This window comes from Dromiciops gliroides, chromosome 4, assembly GCF_019393635.1.
Source record: "Dromiciops gliroides isolate mDroGli1 chromosome 4, mDroGli1.pri, whole genome shotgun sequence".
NCBI classification, from domain to species: Eukaryota; Metazoa; Chordata; class Mammalia; order Microbiotheria; family Microbiotheriidae; genus Dromiciops; species Dromiciops gliroides.
The window spans coordinates 391,727,754-391,755,605 of NC_057864.1; the positions used below are offsets into that span (position 1 = coordinate 391,727,754).

General features: G+C 36.9%; 1 protein-coding gene across 1 annotated transcript in view; it reads left to right on the forward strand.

Moving 5' to 3' along the window:
* The window catches only part of CCDC170 (coiled-coil domain containing 170), a 112,324-nt gene extending 96,611 nt beyond the window's left edge, over positions 1-15,713 (forward strand). Inside the window, 3 exon segments of the mRNA XM_043963117.1 lie at positions 6,241-6,477; positions 15,371-15,547; positions 15,550-15,713. Of these exon segments, the coding sequence (XP_043819052.1) occupies positions 6,241-6,477; positions 15,371-15,547; positions 15,550-15,573 (438 nt within the window). The 3' untranslated portion in view covers positions 15,574-15,713.
* The last annotated feature ends 12,139 nt before the right edge of the window (positions 15,714-27,852 follow it).

The following is a 27,852-nucleotide window of genomic DNA, read 5'->3' on the forward strand; positions in this document are numbered from 1 at the left end:
GGTTTTTTTTTAAGTTCATTCTTGTTAAAATAAATCTTGTTCTGTTTTGAGGGAGGCTGCCGGTCTCCTTCCTTGCTCCAATATTGTGGCGAGCCACTTAGCTAGCACTCCCCAATTAAAAATTGGTCCCCACAGTAGTCACATGCCATTGACCACTGCTAGAGGAAATCTCACAACTGGAAAATGTAGGTCCATGTAGGTTTACAAATTTTCATTAACTAATCTCAACTGTGTTGTCCCACTGTGGCTGCTTCAAACCTTTTCTGCCCTCTAGCCTTCCAAAACACCTGCTTCTTCCCCTCCCAACCTCCACCTTTTATAGCAAAGGAAAAGAAAATTTAGGATGATTTTGAGGGTTTTTGAGGTATAGAATTATGTACCTATTTATTTACATGCTGTCTCCCCATTAGAATGTAAGTTCCTTGAAAACAGGGATTGTTTTTGCCTTTCTTTGTCTATATCTGAAAGGGGTATCTTTGATTTTCCTTGTAATATGGTTACTTTTTTATTTAAATGCTATGCCATTCAATATTTGTGGGAGGGCTTGGGGGGGTGGGGAGGTTGTGGGAGTAATACTTCTTTTGAGTCCTTTTAAGCAAGCATAATGTAGTTTCCTTATTTATTTCTTTTAATCAAATCTATTTTTACTGTTGCCTTGTGTGAAGTCATAATTACTACTCCTGTGGCAGGCTTTAGTTTAGATCCTCATTTTAACCCTTATTTGTTTCAAGTGTGTTTCTTGTCAAAAACATTGTTAGATTCTGATGTCTAGTCTATCCTACTACCCTCCTCTATTTTTGTCAACTTGATTGATATGAGGCAAAATTGCAAATATGTTTTGATCAATACCAAAATTTCCTCATAAAAGCCATTAGATAATATTCCATATTTTCTGTATTAATCTATATACTATAGGGATTATTTTGTTCCTGGAAAATTTGAAAAGATCTTGCAGTTGGGCAGGTAGATGGTTCAGTGCATAGAGAGTCAAGAACTGAGTTTAAATCTGGCCTCAGACACTAGCTGTGTGACCTTGAGTAAGTCACTTAATTTCTGTTGCCTCAGTTTCTTCATTTCTAAAATGAGGATAATAACAGCACCAACTTGTCAGTGAGGATCAAATGAGATCAAAATGAGATCAAAATGAGATAATATTTGTAAAAAGTTCTTAGCACAATACCTGGAACGTAATAGGTGCTATGTAAATGCTAATTACCATGATCAGAGGCTTCATATTGTGAAGCTATCTGGCCCAAAAGTTTGTTCATGAATGTGTGTGTGTGTGTGTGTGTGTGTGTGTAATTCTTGGATGGCTTTTATCCCCCTTCTGAGACTGATCTATTTAAATTATTCAGATACAAAATTCTCTGACTTAGAATATAGTCATATGTAACATTCTTTAATAATATTTTTAATCTATTTGTTTTTCATGTGACCATTTTTTCCATTTGTGACTGTAGTGTTTTTTATTTCTTTCTCTCTCTTTTAAAATGAAATTTGTTAATGGTCCATTAGTTTTATTGGCTTTTTCAAAGAGCCAACTCCTGGTTTTATTTACCAATTCAATTGTTCAACATTATTTTCTTGTATATTTATTCTGGCTCCTATGTTAATAATCTCTTTCTCTTTCTTCTAAACTTTCTCTTGAATTCCTGATTTGTTCCATCATGGAATTTTAGAATTGGAAGGGATTTCAGCATTATCCAACAAGTCCAACTCTCACATCAAAAAATCATCCGTATCATATTCCCACCAAGAGGTCATCTAGCCTCTGCTTGAAAACAGTTTCTAATTTCTTCTAGGTCTAATCTTGATTCACTTATTTTCTCTTTTTCTTTTCATTAATATAGCTGCCAAGTGATAGAAATTTGTTTATAAAAACTGCTTTGGCTATAGCCTAGAGATGTGGCTATGGGGCACTATTATTGTCACTGACTTTTAAATAATCTATCATTTTCTGATTTCTACTATCCCACCATTATTTAATAAACTGTTTTTCATTATCCATGTAGTTGTATAATTTTTGTTGCTATTATTATTAGTATTGTTTAATTCTGTTTATTGTATTATGTTCTGAAAATGGAGTATGGATAATTTCTGCTCTTTTGAATTTTTTACTGTTTCTCTATGACCTATATAACATGATTGGCTTTTGTGAGTATTCCATGTATATTTGAAAAGACTGTAGTTTCTGCTTCTCCTACTTAGTTCTCTGAATATAATTAATGATTACAACATATTAAGTAGTTAAACCAGTGATTTCTTTATTTCAAATATTTATTTGTTCCATCACATTCTGAAGTATTGGGATTTTCTAATTTTATTACATTTATAAAAATCTTTTTTTTACTCATATAGCTAATAATCTTAAAAAATTTAACTGTCAAATTGTTTTGGATATGGAAATTGGGAATTTTATGTGTTTGTTATTTTTTTTCTTTTCACCATTATGTAATGTCTTTTTCTCTTTCAGTTTTTTCTAAGTTGAATTCCTCTTTATCAGGTTTCATTACTGCCACCCTTGTTCTTTGGAATTTGCAGTTCTTTATCTTACTTTAAATAAATCTCAATTTTATTCTAGCTAAAGCTTTTTTCTTTGACTATCAATCAATTAATTATTTATTTTATAATAAACATTTTTAGTTATAGTTTTGGGTTCCAATTTTTATCCCTCTTTTCCTCCCTCCCCTCCCCACTCCCTGAGGCAGCAAACAATTAGATATGGGTTATACATGTATGATTATGTAAAACATTACAATTCATTTTGTGCAAGAAAACTTGATTAAAAGAAAAAAATGGGGGCAGCTAGGTGGTGCAGTGGATAGAGCACAGGCCCAGGATTCAGGAAGACCTGAGTTCAAATCCAGCCTCAGACACTTGACACTAGCTGTGTGACCCTGGGCAAGTCACTTAACCCTCATTGCCTCGCAAAAAAAAAAACAAACAAAAAGAAAAAAATGAAAGAAAGTGAGAAATAGCATGCTTCAGTCTGTTCCATCAATATCAGTTCTTTCTTTGGAGGTGGATAGTATGTTTCATGAATAGTCCTTTGGAATTGTCTTGGATCCAGAGCTTTTTTATATCACACAAGCATCTTAATGCTGGGTTTTATAACTTGATCCATTCTATAATTTTTTTAAAATAGGAGAATTAATGCTATTTGTGCATAATATTATAAGTAACAAATCTGATGTCTTTTGTCATTTTCTTCTTGGCATGATTTAGAAGAGTAAAATCTATCTTAATCTCAACTATTAAGACTAGCAAATGAAATAAATTATATTTGTGGGTTTTTAAAATCATTAAAATATATACTTCAGGATGAATAAGTATATTTTTAGATCTGGGAGGGCAGAACTAGCTTTCTTGACTTTTCTACTCTGCCATCTCCCAGGAAGTCCTTAAAAGAAGTAATTCTTCAAGTCTATTCCTGGAATGGCTTAGAATTATAGAGGTAGAGAGTAGCAGTAGTCTCCTAGGTACATTCTACATCTTAGCTGTGTAATGACTGCACTCTAGATTTTAGTGCTGTTGCTCTTTCCATTCCTCAGGCACCAGTAACTCTCCAAAATTCAGCCTCTCAGGACTTCCCAATGATGTTAATGACTCAGGTTGAAATCTTGGGGTACTGGCTTGGAGAAGAAATCTCGGTATCCTTCCAAGACTGCCTTCTATTGTCTCTTAGGATAAAACATAGAATCTTGACATTTAAAATCCTGAACAATCTGGTCTTATTTCATCCTGCTCCATTTCACACATCCTGTTCCAATCAGACTGTTCTTTTAGCTATCCTCTGTACATGCCATTTCATGATCTCTCCCTCTGTCTTTTTACTGGTGGTTTTCCATCTCTGGAATTTCTTTCCTCCTCAACTCTGCCTCTTAAAGTACTTAGCTTTCTTCAAGTATCAGCTTTGGTCCCACCTTATCCACAAGGCCCAATAGCTCACCTTGTTAGTGCTGTCTCTCCAGGTGGCAGAGTAGATAGAGCACTGGACTTGGAGTCAAGAAGCCTTGAGTTCAAATCTGGACTCAGAGACTTACTAGCTGTGTGACCCTTGTCAAGTCACTTAACCTCTGTTTGCCTCAGTTTTCTCATCTCTGAAATGGAGATAATAACATCTACCTTGTAGGGTTTTTGTGGGGATCAAATGAGATAATAATAGTAAAGAACTAGACATAGTAAACTCTCTATAAATATTAGCTATTATTGAAATTAATTGTAAATATTTTGTAATTATTCATTTTTAAACATATTATAATCTTCTTAATGGATTATAAACTCCATGAGGGCAGGAGCTGTTTCAGTTTTGACTGATAGAATGACTCAAAAGTGAAAAAAGATCACTTAAGAGCCACTATCATGTACAGCTAAAGAATGTAGCCTCTCTGTCTTTACCATTAGTTTAGCTCATGGTCCTCTGAGTCCCAGAGCAATGAGTCCAGAGTAAATCACTGACCAAATGGTTAATTCTGAAAAGATTAGGTAAAATATCAAACCACATTAAACTCCAAAAACACAACACAAAGTAGATAATCACGTCATCCAACTTGAATTAGCTACTGATCTGTTTCTATTTCTTTTTTTCTTTAAAAAAAAGTTTTATTTTATTATTTTCCAGTTATATATTACATATAAGGATAGTTTTAAACATTTGTTTACACTGGTTTTTTAGTTCCAAATTTTTCTTTTCTCTCCCCTCCCTTCTCTGCCTCCTCCCCAAGACAGAAAGCAGTCTGATATAGGTTGTATATATACAGTCACATCAAACATTTCTAAATTAGTCATCTTGTAAAAGAAGAATCAGAGCACAAAGGGAAAACCTCAAACAAGAAGGAAAAAATAAATAGTCCAAAAGTAGAAACAGTATGATTCAATCTGCATTCATAATTCACAATTCTTTTTTGTGGATGTTGAGAATATTTTCTATCACGAGTTCTTTGAAAGTGTTTTGGATCATTGAACTGCTGAGAAGAGCCAAATCTATCCCCATTATTCATCATACAATGTTGCTGTTACTGTGTACAATATTCTCCTGGTTTTGCTCCTTTCAGTCAGCATCAGTTCATCTAAGTCCTTCCAGGTTTCTCTGAACTCCTCCTTCTCATCGTTTCTTACAGCATAATAGTATTCCATTATATTCATATACAACAATTTGTTTAGCCATTCCCCTATTGATGGGCATTCCCTCAATTTCCAATTCTTTGCCACCACAAAGAGAGCTGCTATATTTTTGTACATGTTGGTCCTTTTCCCTTTTCTATGGTCTCTTTGGGATACAGGCCTAGCAGTGGTAACACTGGGTCAAAGGGTATGAACAGTCCCATAGCCCTTTGGGCATAGTTCCAAACAGCTCTCCAGAATGGTTGGATCAGTTCACAGCTCCACCAACAATGCATTAGTGTTCCATTTTTTTCCACAGCTTCTCCAACATTTATTATTTTCTTTTTTTTGTCGTATTAGCCAATATGATAGGTGTGAGGTAGTACCTCAAAGTTGTTTTAATTTGCATTTTCTGATCAATAGTGATTTAGAGCATTTTAAAATATGTCTGTTTCTATTTCTTGCTGAAAGAAATCAATGTTGGCAGAGAGTATGAGACGTTTTATAATAAGTTCTAGGGAAGGAAAATTTATAATTGTACTTGCTGAGGCACTTATCCTTCCTTATTTCACATTTGATTTTGGCTTCAAGGCTGAGACATACAATGAGTCACTTGTGCCATTTTGTTGATCTGTATAGATTATTTTCTGATATTCCTAGCAGAGTCTATCCACTGGGAAAACAACAACAGCAACAATAATGTATACATATTTTTGGATGATGAATTTGACTGTTCTTGGTACCATAGGCATCTTGGAAGTTTATAGATGAGGAAATGGAAATATAGTGATTTTCATTGAAATCTTAAATTTTATAAGAAGGTATTGGCAGAATTTCTACTTTATTACCCAATCCCTAAGCCAAGTTGTCTCCTATCTTATTTCATTACCTCTGTAATCAATAGTACTCTAACAAACTTTTTAACTCTACTAAAATGAGGTTGTTTAGCAGGCATGCTTTACAAAGCATGTGTACAAAAGTTTGGGAATTATATTCTTGTTTATGGTTATTATTGTATGTTTTGGGCTCTTAAAATGTTTTACTGAGTAGGTTCTGATGAATCCTGCTTTGGATTGTTTATGCAGTTTTAATGACTTGAACAGTCTATTTTCCTGACTAAAATCTTTGATTTCATAGATTAAAACCCTGGAACAGACCAAAACCATAGAAAACCTAAACAAATCCAGGGGCAAACTGGAGAAGATGAAGGAGAAGGTGGAAAAACAGTTGGTTTCTGTTAAGTCAGAGCTGGATATAACTGAACATGAAGCAAAAGAGGATAAAGAGAGGGCTAGAAACATGCTAGATGTTGTTACCAGTGAAATGAAGACACTGAAGAACACATTGGAAGAAACAACCAAAAGAGAGAGGCAGGTATGTATATTTGTTGGCTTTGTGATCCATAGAGAATGCTTCCTAGAAGGCAAAGGCTTTGTGATATTAACTAACTCCTTAATCTGCCATGCTTTGCATATTTATCATTTTCTAGGTTTTTTTTGCATTAAATTTTTTACATTGCTAAGAGTTTTCACCAAATCTTCATGGGATGAAGTTCTGGGAGTACTAATTTAAAAGTGCATTTCTTTAGCACTTAAAGGTTAAGAAGTGCTTGAGACATCCTTCTGATATAGGAAATATAACTCATATTTAAAGCTTTAAGGGTCATAAAGTGCTTTCTGAAGGGCAATGAAAACCCTGTAAAAGTTGAGTAGAGCCTTTGACCGAACTGAAATAACGTCTACAACTATTTTCACCATTTGCGTCATTCTTGAGACTGATGAGAATTTTAAAAAGTTAACCAGTATCCCAGCATCAAGAGGGGAGACTTATCTCTGACAGGGATCTGTTGAAGGAAACTGACCACAAAATCTCAAACAGTGGCACAGAAAATTGATGGAAGACCAAGCACATATGTAAACCATAAAAAAGGCCTCATTCACTTGCTAGTTGCAAGTAGGAGAGTTTATCTGGCAGCTACATCAGGAGGTCAGTCTCATAAAGAAACATGTACCGGGCAGCCTGACCCCCATTGTTTTTGGCTTTCAGCTCTCTTTGTCTTTCCAAAGCTCCAAATGGCATAGACTGGACACTGAGCGGAGTGCTTTTTTGCCCCCTCTTAGCTGGCTCTGTTTGTATTCATGTGTCAATGTGGGGACTGCTATTCTCTAAATGTTTGATAGAATTGACTTGTGAGTCCATCTGGTCCTGGAGGGTTGTTGGTTTGTTTGTTTTTTGGTGGGGGCTTTATGGTTTGTTCAATTTCTTTTTTCTGATATTGAGCACCTTGAGTCTCTGCTCTAAGAAGAAAGGAAACAACAGAAATAGAGCCTTGTCCACATTAAGAAGAGAAAAGAAGAATCTGAGGGAAGATTTTTTTTTCCTCCCTGAGACTAAGTATTAAGGAAGAATCTATATTTATGGAACTTCAAGCTCAGAACTTGAGGGCAAATTATGGGAAGGGTGAGATTGGGGTAGGAGTTTTCCTTACCTAATGGATGTTTAGTCTGTTGGATAAAAATTACCCCCAGAAAATTCTGGTTGTGTTACAAAGTGGCAATAACCCAGGACTTTAAATGAATATATCAGAGTTCAATTCTTGGGTCTTCTACTGTGAGACTCCATGTTAAGTTCCTTTGCCTCTTTGGACCTCAATTATCCCACTTCTAAAATGAGTAGATTAAATAAAATAATCCCTTTTAGCTTAAAGTCAATGATTTAATTTTTCTCAGAAACTTAGGCATAATAGGCATGGTGCTCTCTCCCCATGCACTTCTGGCTTGTTTGCTTCTGCCTTGTTTTGTACTAGAACATACCCTCCATAGGTTCAGTAGATGGTAAATGTTCTGGCTTTCAAAATCTCTCCCCTTTGGGGACAGCTAGGTGGCACAGTGGATAAAGCACTGGCCTTGGATTCAGGAGGACCTGAGTTCAAATCCGGCCTCAGACACTTGACACTTACCAGCTGTGTGACCTTGGGCAAGTCACTTAACCCTCATTGCCCCACAAAAATTTTTTTAAAAAAATCTCTCCTCCTGGGTTACTATGGTGTCTTAATTTCCCACATTAATTGTTAACTTTGATATTGGGGGGAAAATGACTATCAAGGAAAGTAGAATCATCACATTTGTGTCCTAACATTACATTCCCAGATGTGGTTCTTAGAGAAGTGGAAGTGGCATTGGAGAAAACGAAGATGGGAAAAACAGCTAGACAAAACCAAGTATATACAGAGGAAGTATAACAAGTTTGTGTCCATTGAGGAGATGAATTTTAACGTATTCATGAAGCAAATATATACAAAATGTGAGAAAAAAATCGGACCTTTTTTTTTTTAACGAAAAAAGGCAACCAAGAGAACAATTAGCAATAATTGCTAATCCATAGGCTTACTTTCCTTCATATAAGAAAATTTTAATAGAAAAACTATACATACACTGAAGCCATCCTAAGTGATATTTGAAAGGAAGAGGCAGGATTTTATAAGTGATATTATACACTAGATACAACTTTACCATCATATGAGTAATTTAAATATGTAGCAAATACAAGATGCTTATTTTTTGACTTTTAAAAAAGACCTGGTATGGTAGAACAAAACACTGCTTTAAAGGCTTTTCTTCAACAAGGTCTGTCCTAAGCATATATCAAAATTAAACTGGATTTTTTGAAAGAAATAACAGAGAATACCTTTGTCCTGATTATTAACATCAAGCAAGATAGAAAATCAGGAGACATATATTTGCCAAAAATTGGAGAAATTCCAAGAGTTTCCCAGTTTTAGAAAGATTCCTTATAGTTGTTGAGCTTCTCCAGAAACTCCTGCTGTGAGATAACATTGTGAAGATTAAATTAAGCCCAGGAAGGCCTTTTAAATGAGATTCTTACTCATCTAAAAATCTACCCTAACTATCCACACAGGACAAACTAAGTGAATGAAGATTGTCTACAATATAGCATTGGATTTTACATTTTATGTAAAATCTGATTAAAATATCAAATACTAAGGCTCCAGGGAACCATCATTAGCTATCTCTTTCCGGGTTGACATCTGTCCATTAATCATTCTTCTCATATCTAGACAACCAGTTTTGAATACACTTAAATGAACTATTGATCATGTAATCTATCCAGATCTCTTCCTCTTGTCTACAATATATCATGAGAAACTTCATAAATGTTTTGGTTTAATCTAGGTATGTTATACCTATGGTATTTTCATCAGTATAGTAATCTGGTCAAAAAAGGAAATGAGGTAAGCCTGGCTTGAGCTATTAATGATGAAAGCATATTGACTCTTATTCACTGCTTCCCTTTATAAACACTCAGTAACCATCCCTTCAATAATAACTTCTGTGTTTTTCAAGAATCAGTATTGAATTCTTCTGCTTACTGTTTGAAGTGACTTTTGTTTTCTCCTTTTTGAAAAAAAGGTCAACATTTTTAATCTTGTGGCACCTCTTTCAGCAATCATATTAATCTATTGTTCCAGTACCCTCAGATATAATTTACTTAAACCTGATGACTTGAAGGCAACTAAATACTATCTTTCATATCTCTTGACTTATCTTGGCTTTTAATGCCTTCTTAATTGTCTTTGCTATTCTCCCGGTCTCAGTATTGTTTTCTTTTATATAGAAAATAGAAGCAAATTGAAGATGAGTAGTTCAGCCTTCTTTCAGTTGTTCATTATAATCATTCTATGTACTTCAGTAAGTATTCTTATCACTTTGATCTTCATTTTGAAGATCAAACATAGATATAAAAAGTCTCTTTTCTGATCTTTAGCATTCTTCAATAACCTCAGATTCAATAGTCTAAGGCTCATTCTGAGCCTTATTTCTCTTGACATGATTCTTACAATACCATACCAGAGTTTTGTATATATCTCTAGCTACCTATTCTGTGTATAGCTATCTATATTCTATATGTATCTCAAAATATTCTAAACTCATTGATATATCCCATACATATTTCCATTGATCTCTTTAGATAAGTCCCTCTTTTATTCCTTATCAGATTTAGTTATATCATCAAATATGCAACTTTCCATGTTGTCTGGGACCAAAACAAACAAACTTAATCCTTCTTCTAAATGACAGCCCTTAAGGTATTTGAAGAGGGAGCTATGTCTCATATGAATCTCTTCTCCAAGCTAAACATCCAGTTCCTTTAATTAATCTTATCTCAGAGTTTTGAGTTCTTTCATCACCTGCTTATCTTGCCTGGGGACTTGCTCCATTTTGCTTGTCTCTTTAAATATGGCACCACAAACTAAACACAATAATTTAGATGAGGACCAACCAGAGTTGGCATACAGTAGAACTGTATATAAATACAATAGTATTATGAATGCAACCTAAGATTGAATTGTGTTTGGGTCACCAACCTGTTGGGGATATGCCTTTGTGGTAGTTACCTGGGTTGACCCTTAGACACCAGATACAGATTATTATAACATCTGTATTGGAAACTTTCCACTTTGGTAGAATCTACTATAGTTTATGTTCCATTCATATAGCTTTTGGGAACCCAGGGTTATCTTCATGTCCCAATGAGACATTGGGACAGGACTTTATCCTATTGCCTGGGATAGGCTGCTCTATTATCTAGTGTTTCATATGGAACTTTCAGTCCACTGAAACCCTTAAGTTTTTTTCTAACTGTATTTTCCCCATATTGTACTCTAACAGTTGAATTATGAATCCAAGTGCAGAACTTTACATTTTTTCCAATTAAATTGTATCTTGTTAGTTTTGCCATTTTGTTATAACTTGTAGCCACCTTTTCGGATCCTTATTCTATCACCCAATGCATTTCAAACAGTTTCATCTCATCCACAGGTGTGATAAATATGCCATCAATGTCTTCATCTAAATGACTAGATAAGTTGGCCCTTCTCCTTGGTGATGTCAATCCCTCTGCTTCTGTGCTTTAGTCATTCCTGTCTCCTAAGAATTTGCCCATTTGATCATCTCCTCTTCCAGTTTTAAATTTCTCCTTATTCTTAAACAATTTCTTATTATCACCTCTATTTTGTCCACATTCATTCCCAGATCACCCCATTCTTTAAAAAAAGACTTTTAGTTGATCATATCATCTTATCAAGCTACCATCGTATATCTCTCCTCTCAGAAATTCTTAGAAAAATTGTTCACTTTTTTGACTTCCAGTCACTTCTCAATCCCTTATGGTCTGACTTTTGACTTCACCATTCAACTAAAACTGTTCTCTCCAAAGTATCCTCTAATGCCAAATCCTAAGAACACAACTCATCCTCCTCCTTCTTAATCACTCTGCAGTATTTGATATTGTCAACTATCTCCTCCTCCTAGATATTCTCTTCGCCATGGATTTTTGTGAAATTTTTCTCTCCTGGTTCTTCTACCTGTCTGTCTACTCCTTCTTAGTCTCTTTTGCTGGACCATCATTCTTGCCCCACTCCCTTTGCCTAAGTATGCCCCAGGAATTTATCCTGGGCTTGCTTATCATTCAACATTCATTTTCTTGGTGAACTCATCTTGAACGTATAGATCCAGCCCTAATTGCTTTTTTGAAATCTAGTCTTATATCATCGGATGCCTATTGTACACTTCCAACTGGATGTCTCTTAGACTTGTCAAACAACACGTCCAAAAGAAAAATCCTTATCTTTCCTTCCAAGTTCTTCCAATCTCTCAATTTTACTGTTGAGGGTACCACCATCTTTCTAGTCACTCATACATACATATGTGTCTATATGGATAGAGAATGTGTAGCTTATTATTAGCTTAAATACACAAATAGCTGTGGACATAACCATTTTTTCTCAGAAGCTGGTGTAAGTTGGGTGGTGGGTGGGAAGGAAGGGAGTTTTCTTGAAGCCACATCTGGCTCACAGTAATTTTTGGGTAAGCTAAGTAGTTTCTCCAACTTGACTTTGGCAGTGTCACTGGAAAAGAGGCAGGGCAAGAGATTGTGGCTGTTGACAGTCATATGGTGGGAGCAAGTAGAGAGCTGATCTGCAGAGTTTGTAGGTGGTGAAAGCTGGCAAGCTAGAGCTGGTGAGGGTGTTTGGGGAAGAGCTAAACAATAGCAGGAAATGACATAGAGGTGTGATCTATGGCAAAGACAGGTATCTGCTCTGGAAGTTGCTTATTATTCTCTATAGGGGAAAGTTTTTCTCATATCCCTTTTTCCCATGGCTCTTGGGAAAAGAGTGCAAGGTTGTTTTCTTTCTCAGTGGCTGGCTAAGCCATGGGTCTTTGACCATTCTTTCATATACGTTTGTGTGGGAAGATCATGGGTGAAGCACCCAGAAGGAACACAAGCATTCAGAGGATTATGGATCAGGCATTTTGTTATTCAGGCCTTTGGTTCCCCCACCCTTCAGTCTTATAAGTAAACATGGGTAGCATTGCAGGCATATAGTGAGATGTGAATGTCAGTCAAGAGTGCAGAACTCTGAGTCTCTGCTATTATATTTGATTAGGGTTGCCAGGCTGATTCTCAGGGACCTATGGGGGAGAAGGGCCTTAGAAACAGTCAAGTAGCAGGAGGTATGAATTGCAACCCTTATTCCCCTTATTGATCACAAGGGTATTGGGATTAGGAAACTTTGCTAACCTTTGATTAGATAGATGAAGTTTGCTACACTGATTATAACCAAGAGAGCCCAATATTCCTTGTCTAAATGAAGCTGACTAAACTAGCTACTAGGTACATAGGCTGGTCAAGCAGTGGTCAAACATGGAGTCACTTCTGTCTGCTAAGACTTAGCAATAGATCAATCTTCACAGTTTGCCTTAATCTTTATGTTATTAAATTATTGATTCATGGTTAATCTGTGTTTACTAGTAGTGCATTGGATAGAGAATTGAGAGAATACATTTGAAAAGATCCAGATAGAAAAAAGATTTAAGATGGCAATATCTTCCAGAGTAAGATTTCTGTATGAAGCCTCATATTCAAAGGAGAAAAGTTATCAACTTATTTGAACAACTTCGAAGAGCAGAGAGAATGAATCCCTTAGGGTTTCTGTGAGCATAAAAATGAGCTAATAACAGTGCGGGAGTAGTAACTGGATAAGCTCTTACCTCTTTGCCACAAAGCTACTTTGATTTTTTTTAAGAGAAGGCATTAGCAGTTGGGGAATTAGGTGGATCATAAATGGCTTCATCCCGAAGGTGGAACTCAAACTTAGATTTGACAGAAACAAGGGGTTTTGTAAAGAAGAAGGAGGGAGGAAGGAATGCATTCCAGGCATGGAATATGACGAGTCATGCAAGCAGAATAGCAAGAAGATTACTTTGGCTGGATTGTACAGTGTAAGAGAGGAAATAATGCATAATAATCAGTCTGAAAAGGTAGATTGGAGGAGTTTGTACTAGATCTTAGAGGTAATAGAGAGCCACTGGAGTTTATTGTGGAGAGGGCTGTGGTAGGCTGAGGTAGCTGTAGGGGTGGCTGAAGCAGATGCTGTGGAGTGCTTAGAGCTTGGTCAGACATCAAAGACACCAAGATCATCCACTGCATTCTGGGACATTGACAATTACCTTGACTTTTGTCCTGCCACTGGATTTCAATGACTCAGGAAGAGAGAGTGAGGCTGGTGACTCTGAGCAACTCTGCCTCACTTAAATTCAGTTCATGTACAAATCAAGACACAACCTGTGATGTCATTGGTCCTCTTCAAAAATGAAGATCAAACCACAACTCCTGGATACCACTTTGTAATCTACTTTGCTTGTATTTCACATTTTATTTTCTAGTGGCATGTTTCCTCCAATATAATCAAATTAAGTCATCAAACATTTATTAAATGCTCAATATATGTCAGTCACTATTTTTGTCTTTGTATTTCTAGTAGGCACTTAATAAATGCTTATTGAATAAATAAATATTAACAGAATTGTACTAGGGCAGAGCTCTGGGGGATTGTGATAGAGACCTTTAAGTTGTTATCAATTCATTATTCCTTAATTAAAAAAATTTTTTTTGTGGGGCAATGAAGGTTAAGTGACTTGCTCAGGGTCACACAGCTAGTAAGTGTCAAGTGTCTGAGGCTGGATTTGAACTCAGGTTCTCCTGAATCTAGGGCCACCTGTATCTACTGAATCCTCTGAGCCACCTAGCTGCCCCCTATTCTTTAATTTTTTAATTAGCCCAGTAATCCTCTTAAAAAAAAAGAAAGGTTAGTTTAGCATGAATTGTGCTTAGTGAATCCATGCTGCCTTGTAGCAATCACCTCTGGATTTGAAACTATTTATTTCCTGTTGGACCTTTAAAAAATCACTTAGCCATGCTACAACCCATCTTCCTCACCTATAAAATGAGCACATGGCATTGGATGATCTTCAAGTTCCTTCCAGCCCTAACTCCATGATTAAATCCCTTTCCAAGTGCTCAGATGCTTTCCCTTTAGTTTCTTTTCTAGAATTTTATTAGGCATTAGAATATAATAATTTCATTCAGTTTTCTTTAACAAGATCCCAAGAGGCAACATGGCATAGTGAACAGAGTCTCAGAGTCTCAGAAAACCCAGGAAGACCTAGGTTCACATTTTACCTTTGACCCATACTGGCCAAGTAACCTACTATTTAACCACTCACTATCTCAGGCTACTAAGACAGCAAAGTTTCAGAGCAGTTGCCAGCCTACTTTGATAGAAGGAATTTCCTCCCTGGCAGTTCCCCAGGAATCCTTCCTCCCACTAACTACCCACACCTTCCTGCAAAGACCTTGACACAATGCTAAGAAAAAGTCTTGTATGTCTACTAGGAGAACAACCTGAGTAGCCCAAGTCAAAGACCTGACAATTAGGAGGTGAGGGGAAATGTCAGTGGAAAGGGGAATAACTCTGATCTCTATAGCTATGAAGCATCAGAGGACCAATGATGAAACATGGTACTCACCTCCTGACAGAGAGGTGATGAACTCACAGTGCAAAATGAAACACATTTTTGGACACAGACAATCTGGGGATTTGTTTCGCTTGACTAGACATTATTTGCTTTGTTTTTGTTTTTGATTTGGGGTTGTGGTGTGATAGGTGGGAGTGAGAATCAGGCTAGGGATGAGTTTGTAAAAAAAGAAAATAGGAAAAAAGGGAAAAGGGATAGAGATGTGCTAAGAACAAATTTTATCTTCATCAATTTGCTTAAAAGTAAAATTGTTCGGTGCATTTATTTTGTTCATTTTGCACAATCCTTGAACAGAGTTTATTATTCTCTTTCCTTTTTTAGTGGTTATCTTTTACCATATATGATATTTTGTTTTTTTTAAATTTCAGCTGGTAGACTTCAGGGAGGTGGTTTCACGGATGTTGGGCCTAAATATTACCAGCCTCGCTGTCCCTGACTATGAAATCATCAAATGTCTTGAAAGACTCGTCCACTCTCATCAGCATCACTTTGTTCCCTGTGCCTGCCTCAAAGACATGACTACTGGACTAGATAGTGGTCCTCATAGAGCCACTTAAAACTTTTACACTGACCTCTGCTGCTCTTGAGGGAAGTAGCACTGAGAGATGAGGGAGATGGTACTGAGAAAGAATTTTCACTTTGCCATTTGTTTCTGTGTCTGGATCCCATGTCCAGTGGAAGATCTCACACTGAAGCACAAGATGAAATTGTTTCAAGGCCTAGATTAAAATATTTTTTCTTTTCTTTTCTTTCTTTTTTTTTGCAGGGCAATGAGGGTTAAGTGACTTGCCTAGGGTCACACAGCTAGTAAGTATCAAGTGTCTGAGGCTGAATTTGAACTCAGGTCTTCCTGAATCCAGGGCTGGTGCTTTATTCACTGCGCCACCTAGCTGGCCCCTAATCCACTATTATTTCTTTTGCCATCATTTGGAGATACAGCCAGTGGAGGCAGATTTCTTTCATCCACATACTATGGTTTAAATTGTGTGATTTTTCCACTAATGCTGATTAGGGATTAAATGAAGGCCCGTTTTCTGTGAGAAAAAAACGCCGAGATGCAAATGTTCTTTTCTCTTTAAATTGAATCTCTCAAATCTCTTATAAATGAGTGCTTCCACTTGGGAATGAATGAATGCAAATCCTTTATTAAGCACTTAATATGTCAGGCACTGTGTAAAAGGAAAGACAGTTTAAGTTCATAGCTGAGGTCTTTAAGTGCCATTTTTGATTCCTTTACAAAGCAAACAAGTCAGTCAGTTTGTTAAGAAACTTATTTTTCCTCCTTTCTCCTTCTTCCTTCATTTGTCTAAGACAAAAATTCATATTTATTTTTAACCACTCTTTATCTTCCTTTTTCTTGGATCCTTTCCTGTCTTCTCATTGCATGCCTACTTTTTCCTGGGAATCAGATTCTTAATATCACTGAGAAAAATGTATTGAAATTTTCTTTAACATAGCATTTATCTTCCTATAAAAAGAAGTTTCTCCCAGCTTCAATGTAATGCTTTGGTGAAGTATCAAAGTATCCTGAGGTATAAATAGGAGGTGGCATGTGTCAGGCAAGTCATACCATCACCACCTTCCCTCTGACCCAGGAAGAGACAGCCCAGGACTCTGAGTTCAACAGCAGCACTCCCTGCTCTACACTAGTGGTCCTTCTTCAGCCTGGGTCCCACAACCATCATTGAAAGGAGGAATCACTATGGAGAAGCGGTCCACTTTTTTCAATATCTCTACACCAAATGTTTACCAACTGTCACCAGCTGTCATCAACTGGTAGTTAAGCCCAGGAGCCTTGGAAATGATAGCACTCTCCTCCCCTTCCTGCTATCATCCTGCTCCTCTAGCTATCATCCCTGTGAAAGCAACCCTGGGGAAGATGCAACCTGGCAAATGCTTCTGTGGATGCTGCAGTCACAGCTACTGAAGATCTGGGGAGAAAAGAAAAGGTTTTTTTTTTTTAACCATCTAAGTCCGTAGCTCTGTCAAATGAGTCAAAATCTGTAAATGATATGATTTTGTCAGTGGAAATGACATTAAAGAGGATGCATTACTATCTGTTTTGCTATTGTACTCTAAGAAACATGGGACTTTTCCATCTGACTTGTAGCTGAAACCTGTTCTATGTGTTGTCTTCCCAGTTAGGATGTGAGCTCCTTCCAGGGCAGGGACTTATTTCACTTTTCTATTTGTACCGCCCATTCCGAAATGCACAGATTTGATTGAAGGTGTTCCTAGGTGTGTGGTATGGTGTGGCGGTAGTGTGTGGTGTGGGGGTTGGGAGGGGAAGGGAAGGAGATCTAGCAGCCTCAGCCAATTCTTCTCCCAGGTGCCCAGCTGCAGCCTCTGGATGCCTCCTCATACTCCCGGATGAGCAGTTTTTAGCTGTTTCAAAATCTGTGTTATCTGGTGGAGATATGGATGCCAAAGGAGCCCAAGAAACAACTCTCAGCTCAACTAGGCACTGGAATGGAATGTGATAACTCTTTGTTTGAACACACACTGTTCTTTACTCTCCACTCCCACCCCTCCAGTCCCAGTCTCTAACACAGGACATAATTAGCTTAGCAAATATTTGCTAAATGAAAGAATGATTTTTTTTTAACAGTATCTTCTCAGTTTGAATTTTTTTGTCTACTTTTGAAATTTAGTCAAGTAAATTGTCTTTAATTTGTCTGGACTATTTTCTAAAAGTAGCTTTAGCATGTTCTCTGTTAATGTCATTTTCATTTTAAAAATATAAACTATCACAGGTTTTTTCTTTTCTAATTAGAGAATTAAGGTAACTAAATATATGTTCAAGTTCAAATAAGAAGTTGAAATTGATAAATAGTAGGTATTACATGAGATTCCATTTAAAAATAGTTCTATTACAGGTTTCAAAATGTAGATATATACATATAAAACATTTAATATATATAGACATTATATAACATTCTATAAGTTAATATAATATGTATATAACATAATGCTATATAGACATATAGAAATTTAAAATAAGTCAGAGTTTCTAGTAGAAAAGGGATGTGAGATAAACCATCATATCTTCTATACTTGTTTCCTCTGACATATTCCTCTACCCCACAAAACACATATACCCACACACACATTCCTCATCCCTTGCATATTATACACCTTCATGTAGATAGTAGCTGGTATATAATTTTGAAAATGTAAAATTGGAAATATTTTAATAAAACTTTTTTTTAAGTGAAAATTTTTTGGTTTGACAGTTGATGAATGAATGCCACAGAGTGTGTCTATAATCAATTTGCACTTTTACTAAGAAAGTGATTGTATTCCATAATAAAGTCTATGCATATTTTATATTGCATAATAAATACATTGAATTGATTCAATGTCCTGGATGATATTCTTTTAAAAAAAGTAATACTCATTGTTTGATAAATTTGCCTTGATATGTCTTGTGGTCATCTATTGAGCCTAATTTCTGAGAAATTGTATTTAGCTAGAGAGCCTTTGAGATATACTATGAACAATTTGCTTCTCCTTTGTCTAAATTTCAAATTTTTCTGAATACATTTGCCTTAAATTAAGTAAAGAGTATTTGAAGGACATATAACTCTATTTGAAGGACATGTGAAATAGTCTTCTTGGAGGTGTCCAGTGGCCTGGCCCATCTGAACGTGATCTCTTCTTCATATTTCTCATTGCACTTTATCTTGGCCTCTTTTTTGTACTTATCTCATTTCCTTTAGGCTCATGATTTATTTGTCTCCATGTTCCTTTCTTTTCTCCTGATCTTTCCACATTAGATTCTAGGCTCCTTGAGAGCAAGAAGAGTTATACTTTTCTTTTTATTCTGAGTGCCTAGCACAAGTAAAGGCTTAATAAATCTTTGTTGAATATGAATTTGTTGACTCCTACCTAGAATCAAATACTTTTGCTAGAAAAGCTATATAGACTGGCTCATTTTCACTTTTAGGAATATAATTTTTGGTCAGAAAGACCTGCTGCTATGAAACTATGTAGTGGTTGTATTATTCATTTTGGAAATACGTATTAATCTCTCTTGGAATACAGTATGAACACTAAGATACCAAGATATGTGTGTGTGTATTTTAATGTATCAGGACTTTAAATTGCATCCATAATCACATGGATTTCTAGTGCATAGTGATAACATACAGAATCATCTTATTGACTTGGTGGAGGGCTTATAAAATTACACATCAATTTCAATATCATCATTTTATTATATCATCATAGCAGCCTTGTGGGTGGGTATGAATATTCCCAGAAAACTAAGCAGAAAAAAGAGACAGGTGATTTGCTTAGCATCCCAGTTACTGAGTGAACTAGTAAACTTCCCTGAGGTATCTTGGCTTCTAGTTCAGTGACCCTTGAATTGTACTAAACTTCTTCTCACATATAATTTTGCAGTGACCTTGAGCAAAGAAGCAGTATGGAAGAGAGTGCTATCTGTGAGGAAAAGATGGAGGGTCTAAACTACTGATACCAACTGCTATTATTTGTTGTTTGTACTTTGTTCTCAAAGAGGACCATGACAGAAGTCATGACTTGCAATGAATTGGATTTAAGGGAGGAAGGATTGTGCAAAGTCACCAGCCTCACTCTCTTCTCTGGAGTCATCTGGGTCCAGTGGCAAGATATGTTATCAGGAAAACTGGAGGTGGCCCAGCTGCTATTCGTTTTCTAGGGAAAAGGTTGAATCCAGTGGTTTTCTGGGAATAGTAAATAATGAAAGGCTATGTTCATGCCTTCAAAGTATGAGGATGAAGATGCTTTGCCCTAAAATCCTGTTTCACTGAAAGTGTTCCAGTTATATTTGCAGCTGTCAACATTTTGGTTGCAACATCTCTTTTTGGTTGCTGCCAGAAATTCCTACCTATCATTGGTAGAAAGTCAGCTAACTATCTGGTGTTGCTTTTGGGGGGAAGTTTCAGCTTTTTTAGTGGTATAACAACCTCCTTTAAATATTTAAGAAAAATTTAGGGACAGGGAGGGAGGGAGACTTTTTCATTGGTGTTTTCTTTTTACAAGTCCTTTTAAAGGCTGAGCAGAAAAGAGAAACTACCCTGCCCCTCTTAGGAATATTCCATGATCCTAAAATTTGTCATTAATTTATTCATACCTTCATTCAACAAGTGGCTTATTGAGAAAGAAACTATTCAAGGATTGCAGGGAATACAAAGAAGACATATACATGGCAGACTCCTGCCCTCATGGAACTTATATTTAATAATTAAGTATCTATAACTGGAAGTAAAACACAAAAGGGCAACAAGAGAAGGACAATGGGTTATGGTGACTCATAGGATCTGTGAGATTACTGATATCTGAAAGATCAAGGAAAGTTTCATGGAAGATGTGGAATTTGATTTGGGACTTCAAGGATCAACAATTTACTATGTGCCAATCCCATTGACAGGTTGAGCTGGGGGTGTCCTAGGTTGTCTTTTTCATTAGTCAGTTTTCTTATTTGGATGGTCATGACCCATGTTATGGTTTAAGGTTCTACTCAAGCAGAAAATTCTGTCTAGGGAATTGAGGATAAGGGATAGATTGAGTTCTTATTATAACTTATTGTAGACTGAAACTTCAGATGTAGCCCCAGACTCCTTCCTTAAGGATGGTTTATTGTAATCATTTTCTTTTTGCTTGTGTGTTATGAGTTAATAGCTTTCTGTGAAGCTTAGCTACATGTAACCTAATAAGTTTGCACGTTAAAAGCTGAATGGGTATGTTCACTTCTAATTTCTGCAAAAAGTTTTGTTTCCCACCCACCTCTCACATATACACAGATCCCATACCCCACAAAATAACAGCAGCTTCTTTCAAGGTCATTCTCAGGATACTTATTAGCTGAGCAGATCACCCACCCTGGGATAATTACCACTTCCCAGGTATCCTCCTTGTGTATCCTCCTTAGATGGATGAGAACTAGCCTATTGTAGCTTTTCTACCAGACGGGAGGTGTCTGTTGCTGAGGTTATAGAGGGTGCTGAATGAAGACCAGGCTTGAATGGAGAAAATACTCTCCATGAACTCAGGAATGGACCTCCTGACCAATTAGTGTTCTCAAATTGTCAAGAACACTAGAAAAATAGGATATTCTTGATAAAAAAGTTGTCAGAAACAAAACTTTTTCTTGAGTATGAAGAACAATCCAGCCTCTTATTACATTGCTGTTAAAGCCCTATTCTGAAATTTACATGAGCATGCTGGTGCTCATATTGATGTGAAAAAAGGAGGGGGAGAACCAGGACCTCTATAAGCCTAAAGGAGAATTCTCCTCATCTGGAAGCACCCAATGGTATCTTGGCAGCTTTCTCACACTCTTATTTCACTATTAACTGAGCTCTAGTCTGCTGTAATTTATAGCCTATAATAAACACTGCTGAAATATTCATGAGTTGTAGTCCCCCCCGCCCCTTTTTAGTGGCACCGAATGAACATTTACAACATAAACCAACTATTTAAAGAGCATTTGTTGCTAAATATTAGGGAACAGGCAGGCAGGTGAGCCTGATTTTTTTTCCAACCCTAGACGTAGTTCCCCAAACACTAGGAGAGAGGGTGATACAAAGGAGATGAAAAGAAAACAGTCTACAGTTCTCTGTTGAGTCCCTTCATGTGCCGAGCCTTATGATGGGTCTAAAAGAACTGTCTATGACCTTGTAGTTCCTGCTTTTCCCCCGAGAATTTTCTGTGAAACTTCTGTACAACACTACTCAGTGCAGGGACTTGATGCATAGTAAGAAGAGTGGGAGGGAATAAGGACACCTGAGTTCTAGTCCTGACACTGATATTATCTTATTGCATGACTTTGGACTTTACCTCCTTGTAAAACTGAAAGGCTTAGATGAAATGAATGGTCTTTAATGTGCTGTCCAACTCTGTGATCTTACGACTCCCCAACCCCCCTTGAGATAGACCAAAGTGCCTTTGAGAGACTGAGCAAGTACATAATCCCTTAGCATTCTTCACAGAAAGGTGGTTTAAAGTTGACAAATGAAGTGTGACATATAAATGGCAAGTCATTTCTGTGAAATAATTCTCTGTGACCAAAACAGACTTCTTGATCAAAATATGCCATGCATTGAGATTTCCAAAAAATGCATTTAAAATGCCCTTACTTACATAGAATGATAAAAAATATTTTTTAAATCAAAGATTATCAATAAATATTTACAACTGATAAAAGGAATCTTACAAACTCCTTTAAATGCTTCTGAGGTAATAAAGAAAAAGTGGTAAGTTACCATTCTTATCAGAAGAAAGTGACTTTAAAGGATAGAACATTACTATTGTTTCCTTCATAGGACTCAGCTTCTAGTGGCAGCCTGGATTAGGTGGAGTGTGTGTCTATAGGCATGAACTCATTTGTAAGCCTGCATGTATGACACAGAGATTGCCATAGTACCATTGCCTATGTCTGCAGGCTGGGATCAGCTCCACAGCCCTCCAGTTTAGATGGCAATTTGTCATTTCAGAGTTAAGGTTGGCAAGGGAATTAATGCCTTTGTGTGTATAGAATTTCCAGTATCTGGTGATATTTTGTTTGCCAAGACTTAGGTGATGCATCAGATATGGACTGTTTTTTGAAATGGGTATAGACCTTGACAGACTACTGGAATAAAACAAATCCTGTTATTTTTTATGCTTTTACAATAGGGTGGACATATTTAAGTTGAGAAGCCTTATATTTTCATGTTACATGAATAAATGATTCTCATTTCTACTTAATATATACATTTCATTTAATATGCTTCTTACATGCAGTACAAACAACAGTTGAAAACAAGGCAGCTGGTGGCACAGTGGATAAAGCCCTGGGTCTGGAGTCAAGAAGACTTGAATTTGGATTTGACTTCAGACACTTATTAGCTGTGTGAGCCTGGGCAGGTCACTTAGCCACTGTTTGACTCATTTTCCTCAATTGTAATATCGCCTACCTCTTGGGGCTGTTGTGAAGATCAAATGAGATCTTAGCCCAGTGATTGGGACATAGTTGTTTTTGTCCTTCATTTTTGAAAAGGACCAGTAACATCACAGAAAGATATTTTCCCTTGTGTGTGAATTGGATTTAAGTGAGGCAAAGTTACCGGCCTCATTCTTTCTTCTTGAGTCATTAAAATTCAGTGGCAAGACAAAAGTCAGGACAACTGGAGATACCCTGGGATGCAGGGGATGACCTTGGCATCTTTGATATCTGAGTAAGTTCTAAACTCTCCACAGCAACTGCTTCAGCCACTTTCAAAGCCATTGGAGCAAATTGTTCTCATTCACCGATTCTGCTGGGGAAAGTCTTCCCGTGATTGGGGGTAGACACCCTCCTAATTCACCAACAGGTTTGAGGTCTGTTGGTTACTGTCAACCTGGTTTAGCCCATCTGCCAAGATGGTTTACCAGGGTGTGGCAGCTGTACAGCTTCTTGGAGCTACAAGTGAGAGTTGGGTGAATCAGGCAGAAATGAAAGGTGGATGGATGAGCCATTCTGAGAAGGGCTCAGCAAGCCCTCACACCAAAGGTGCTAGTCATCCTGAATACTCCATATATCCCATGAGACATAGTGGGTACTATGTAAATACTTAAAAAAACCCCAAGGATATTCAATTTTGGACTTAATCATAAAGGGGGTAGTTATAGTTTAGAGTTCTGAACTTTAAATAGCCTCAATTCATGTTCCTTCTTAAGAGAACTGGAAGAACTTGTAAGTCACATCTTTAATTATTACAGGCTAGCTCATTGTGTCAACAGAATACAATGGTCTGTCAAGGGCAGGACTTTGTTTCCACACAGTAGCATATTAAATAGTTTTAAAATGTGTAAAGCAGGGCTGATTTTTCCAAACAAAAGCTGACTATTAATATCAGCTCTATTTTCAGTCTTTCCTCATTTAGCCAAAGTAAATAAAAATAAATAAAATATTGGATTAGAAAGACCAAAGTTTAGAGTTCCTTTTCACCTGTTATTTGATTTTATTAACTCTATACCAAAGGTTGAGCTGACATATAAACTGACAGGACATTTGAAATACGACTTTTAGAGCTTTGTTTCACATAATTTTGAGAGGCTAACCTGATGGGTTTTTTAATGTGGATACAATTGATTTATTTTAAATCCTTCTTTGATTTTTGTGATGTGTAGAGAAATCTACACTTTATATTCAGCTTGAGGTTCTCAATCAGTGAACCTTGACAAAACTGAGGGGAAACCCTGTTTCTCTTCTGTAAGAGTTACTTAGCTATAGCTACTAGTCTTCAAAGAGGAGGCTGGTTTGTAATCAGTCCTGAAAAATGTACCTCCCATAGGACAGCTACATGTCCTGGAGTTTTTAGAGATTTGTACACTTGGCCCCTTGATGCTGAGATTGGATTCAGAAAACTCGTATCCCAGGTGTGCTTTTATTATTTGCTAGCTGTGTGATCTTGGACTTCACCTCTTTTTTTTGAGCCTCAGTTTTCTTATCTGTATGATGGGCATTATAATATTTGTACTGCACCTCATGTTATGAGAATTGAATGAGATAAGTACTTTTTCTCTCTGGCTCTCAGCTCCCTCATCTGTAAACTCTTGGGCTTGATTTAGATGCCCTCTAAAGTTCATTTTGGTTCCCAAGTCTATAATCCTATAGCATGTATGCAAAGCTTTTGGTAAGTGCAACATGAGTGTAAGTTACAATTTTTCTCTCTCTTTTTGCTAATGCCCCCTTAGCTCCCCTGCTCTGTTGGGGTAGCAGGACTACAATTGTTCAAACCACATTTCTCAGGAGCTCGAGGTAGGAAAACACAAAGGAAAAGAGCCTTCCTCTGCCTGAGAACTTCTAGGAGTTTGCTTTCTGGCCAGTGGATCAGGGTATTAGGATCATTGATGTTTAAATGTTAATGTGTTAAACTATTCTTCTCTCAAGTAGCTACACAAGATGCCCTCCAAAAGATTTTTTGTTTTTCCCTTCATCACTGCAGGTTGTGAGTTCTGATCAGGTTCATCAATTGCACAACACTGAGACTCAATCCAATGATGAATCAATGCAAACAAAATGCTGTTTATTTTCCCTTTGCCTGAAGAGATAAATCTTATATATGTGAGATGTCTATAGATGACTGGGTGAAGTAATCTTACATGAAACTGGTGTTAAAATAAATGGATCATTTATTTAGAGCTGAATGGAAACTTTTAGGTCATCTAGCCTAACCTCAGGGATTGAACCTAGATCCTCTGAATCCAATACTTTCAACCGATGCTCTAACTATCCTGAAAATGAATTCTCATAAGGAGGTCCAAGAATTTTTTTAAATGTTAGGGGCAGTACTTTTACATTATGGACTTTTTTTGGGGTAAAGATTTCTATCAAAAAGCAAACAGAGTCTTTTGAGATCTCCCTCAGCGATGGGATGGCCAACAACCAGGATATAAGTGGCAGTTGGTCTGTGAAAATATTTGAAAACCCATGGGCATTTTAACTGCCCCACCACAATCACTGAAGCTTCCATTTTCATTTGCCATCAAAACCAATGTTTACAAGCAAAACATGGGAAAATGTATGTTTACTGAAACAAATATTTTATTTGGAAAGTGCTTACCAATGCAGTCTAACGGTGCTTTTTCGAAAACATGTGGTCGCTTTGGGAAGAATAATGGCATAATTATTTTAAGAAACCTGGAAGATTCTGACTCAGTAAGATCTAAAAACATTGCAATGAAAGATATGTTCCTTTTTCTGTTGGCAGCTGAATGAATATGACTTGGCACCCAATACACTTTTTATGTTTTTTTTCCCCACCATGGATCAACAATTGTATTTTAATTAGCTTAGACCCTTACTTAATGGCAAAAAAAAATCATCTTAGTAAATGAATTGACAAAACCAATCAGAACATTTTTATACTTTATTTTGATATGTCACTTAAAATTACTTTCATTTTCATGTAAGCTTTAATTTAGTTCATTCTGTAACTGTACCACCTCCAAGTCATTCTCCATCTTTTCTTTTCTTTTTGTTTTTTTTGTGGGGCAATGGGGTTAAGTGACTTGCCCAGGGTCACACAACTGGTAAGTGTCAAGTGTCTGAGGCCAGATTTGAATTCAGGTACTCCTGCATCCAGGGCTGGTCTTTATCCACTGCACCACCTAGCCGCCCCTCTCCATCTTTTCTTAAAACTTATCTAACTGACGTACTGCTTCCCTTTCCACCAAAATCTACACCCTCCTATTTAGGAATCTCAATATACATGTTGATACCCTCTCAGACACCCTGTCACAGTTCATTAACCTCCTCAAATCTCATGACCCATTTCAGTCACCCATGGAATGGTCATGCCTTAGATTTCACCATCACTCATAGCTGTGCTACCCTAAAATCCTGGATCCTGATTTTCTCCTCATCATAGTACACATATCCTTCTAGAATGGGAACTAGGTGCTGCAGTTGGAGTCAGGAAGACTTGAATTTAAATCCTGTCTCAGATACTGACTAGCTGTGTGACCTTGGGCAAGTCACCTAATGTCTCTTGGTCTTAATTTTTTCAACTGTAAAATGATGTTAATAAATACCACCTACCTCCCATGGTGGTTAGAGGATCAAAGGAGAGAATATTTGTCAAAGTGCTTAGTACAATGCCTGGCCCAAAGTAGGTGCTTAATAAATGTTCTTTTCCTTCCTGTCCTTCCTCATCTGTAAAATGGGGATAATAATAGTACCTACTTCATATATTGTTGTGAGGGCGAAGTGAGATAACATATATAAATAATTTTGCAAACCTTCACTTGTTCTATAAAGGTTAGTTTTATTATTCTAGCTCATCCTCTGCTTAATTCCCATGAAACCTTTTCTTTTTTTGTCACCTCCATTCTTGCTTCTCTACATTTTGCTCTGGTCTTATTTTCTTCCCTTTAGTTTTGACCTTGAACACTCCTTGCAGGTGGATTCTAAACCTTCTCCTCAAGTCTGCTATACTCCTCTTTCCCACCCCTCTCTTGGCAGATGACCTTGCCTCTTGTCCTGCTAAGAAAATCGAGACTCTGCTGTGTACTTTTCTCTATTACTCTATCCATCAAAGCCCAACATGCCTCTATTATCTCCTTCTTTACTCCATTATCTGAGATATTCTTTTATCTTGACAAGGCTAACCTTATTTTTTTGGTAATAAACATTTTTATTTATAGTTTTGGGTTCCAATTTTTAGCCTTCTTTCCTTCCCTCCCCCTGCCCCAGGTGGTAAACAGTCAGGTATGGGTTATACATGTATGATTATGTAAAACATCACCATATATTTTATGCAAGAAAATTCAATTAAAAGAAAAAATGAAAGAAAGTGAAAGATAGCATGCTTCAGTTTGTGTTCCATCATCATCAGCTCTTTCTTTGGAGGTGGATAGTATGTTTCATCAATAGTCCTTTGGGATTGTCTTGGATCATTGTACTATTCAGAATAGTTAAGTCATTCACAGTTCTTCATCAAACAACATTGCTGTCTCTGTGTACAATGTTCACTTGGTACTGCTCACTTCACTATACATCATTTCATACATGTCTTTTCAGACCTTTCTGAAGTCATCCTGCTTGTCATTTCTTATAGCACAATAATATTCCATCACCATCATATACCACAGTTTGTTAAGGCTAACCTTTTTAACTTGTTCCCTTGATCATCCCATCCCCTCCCATTTCTTTGAGAGCTTGCCCCTTTGACCATTCTTTTTGTTTGTCTCTATGTTTCTCTCTCTCTCTCTCTCTCTCTCTCTCTCTCTCTCTCTCTCTCTCTCTCTCTCTCTCTCTCTCTCTGTCCCTCTCTCTCTCTCTGTCCCTCTCTCTCTATCTGTCCCTCTCTCTGTCTCGTCTCTTTCTGCCTTGCTCTGTTTC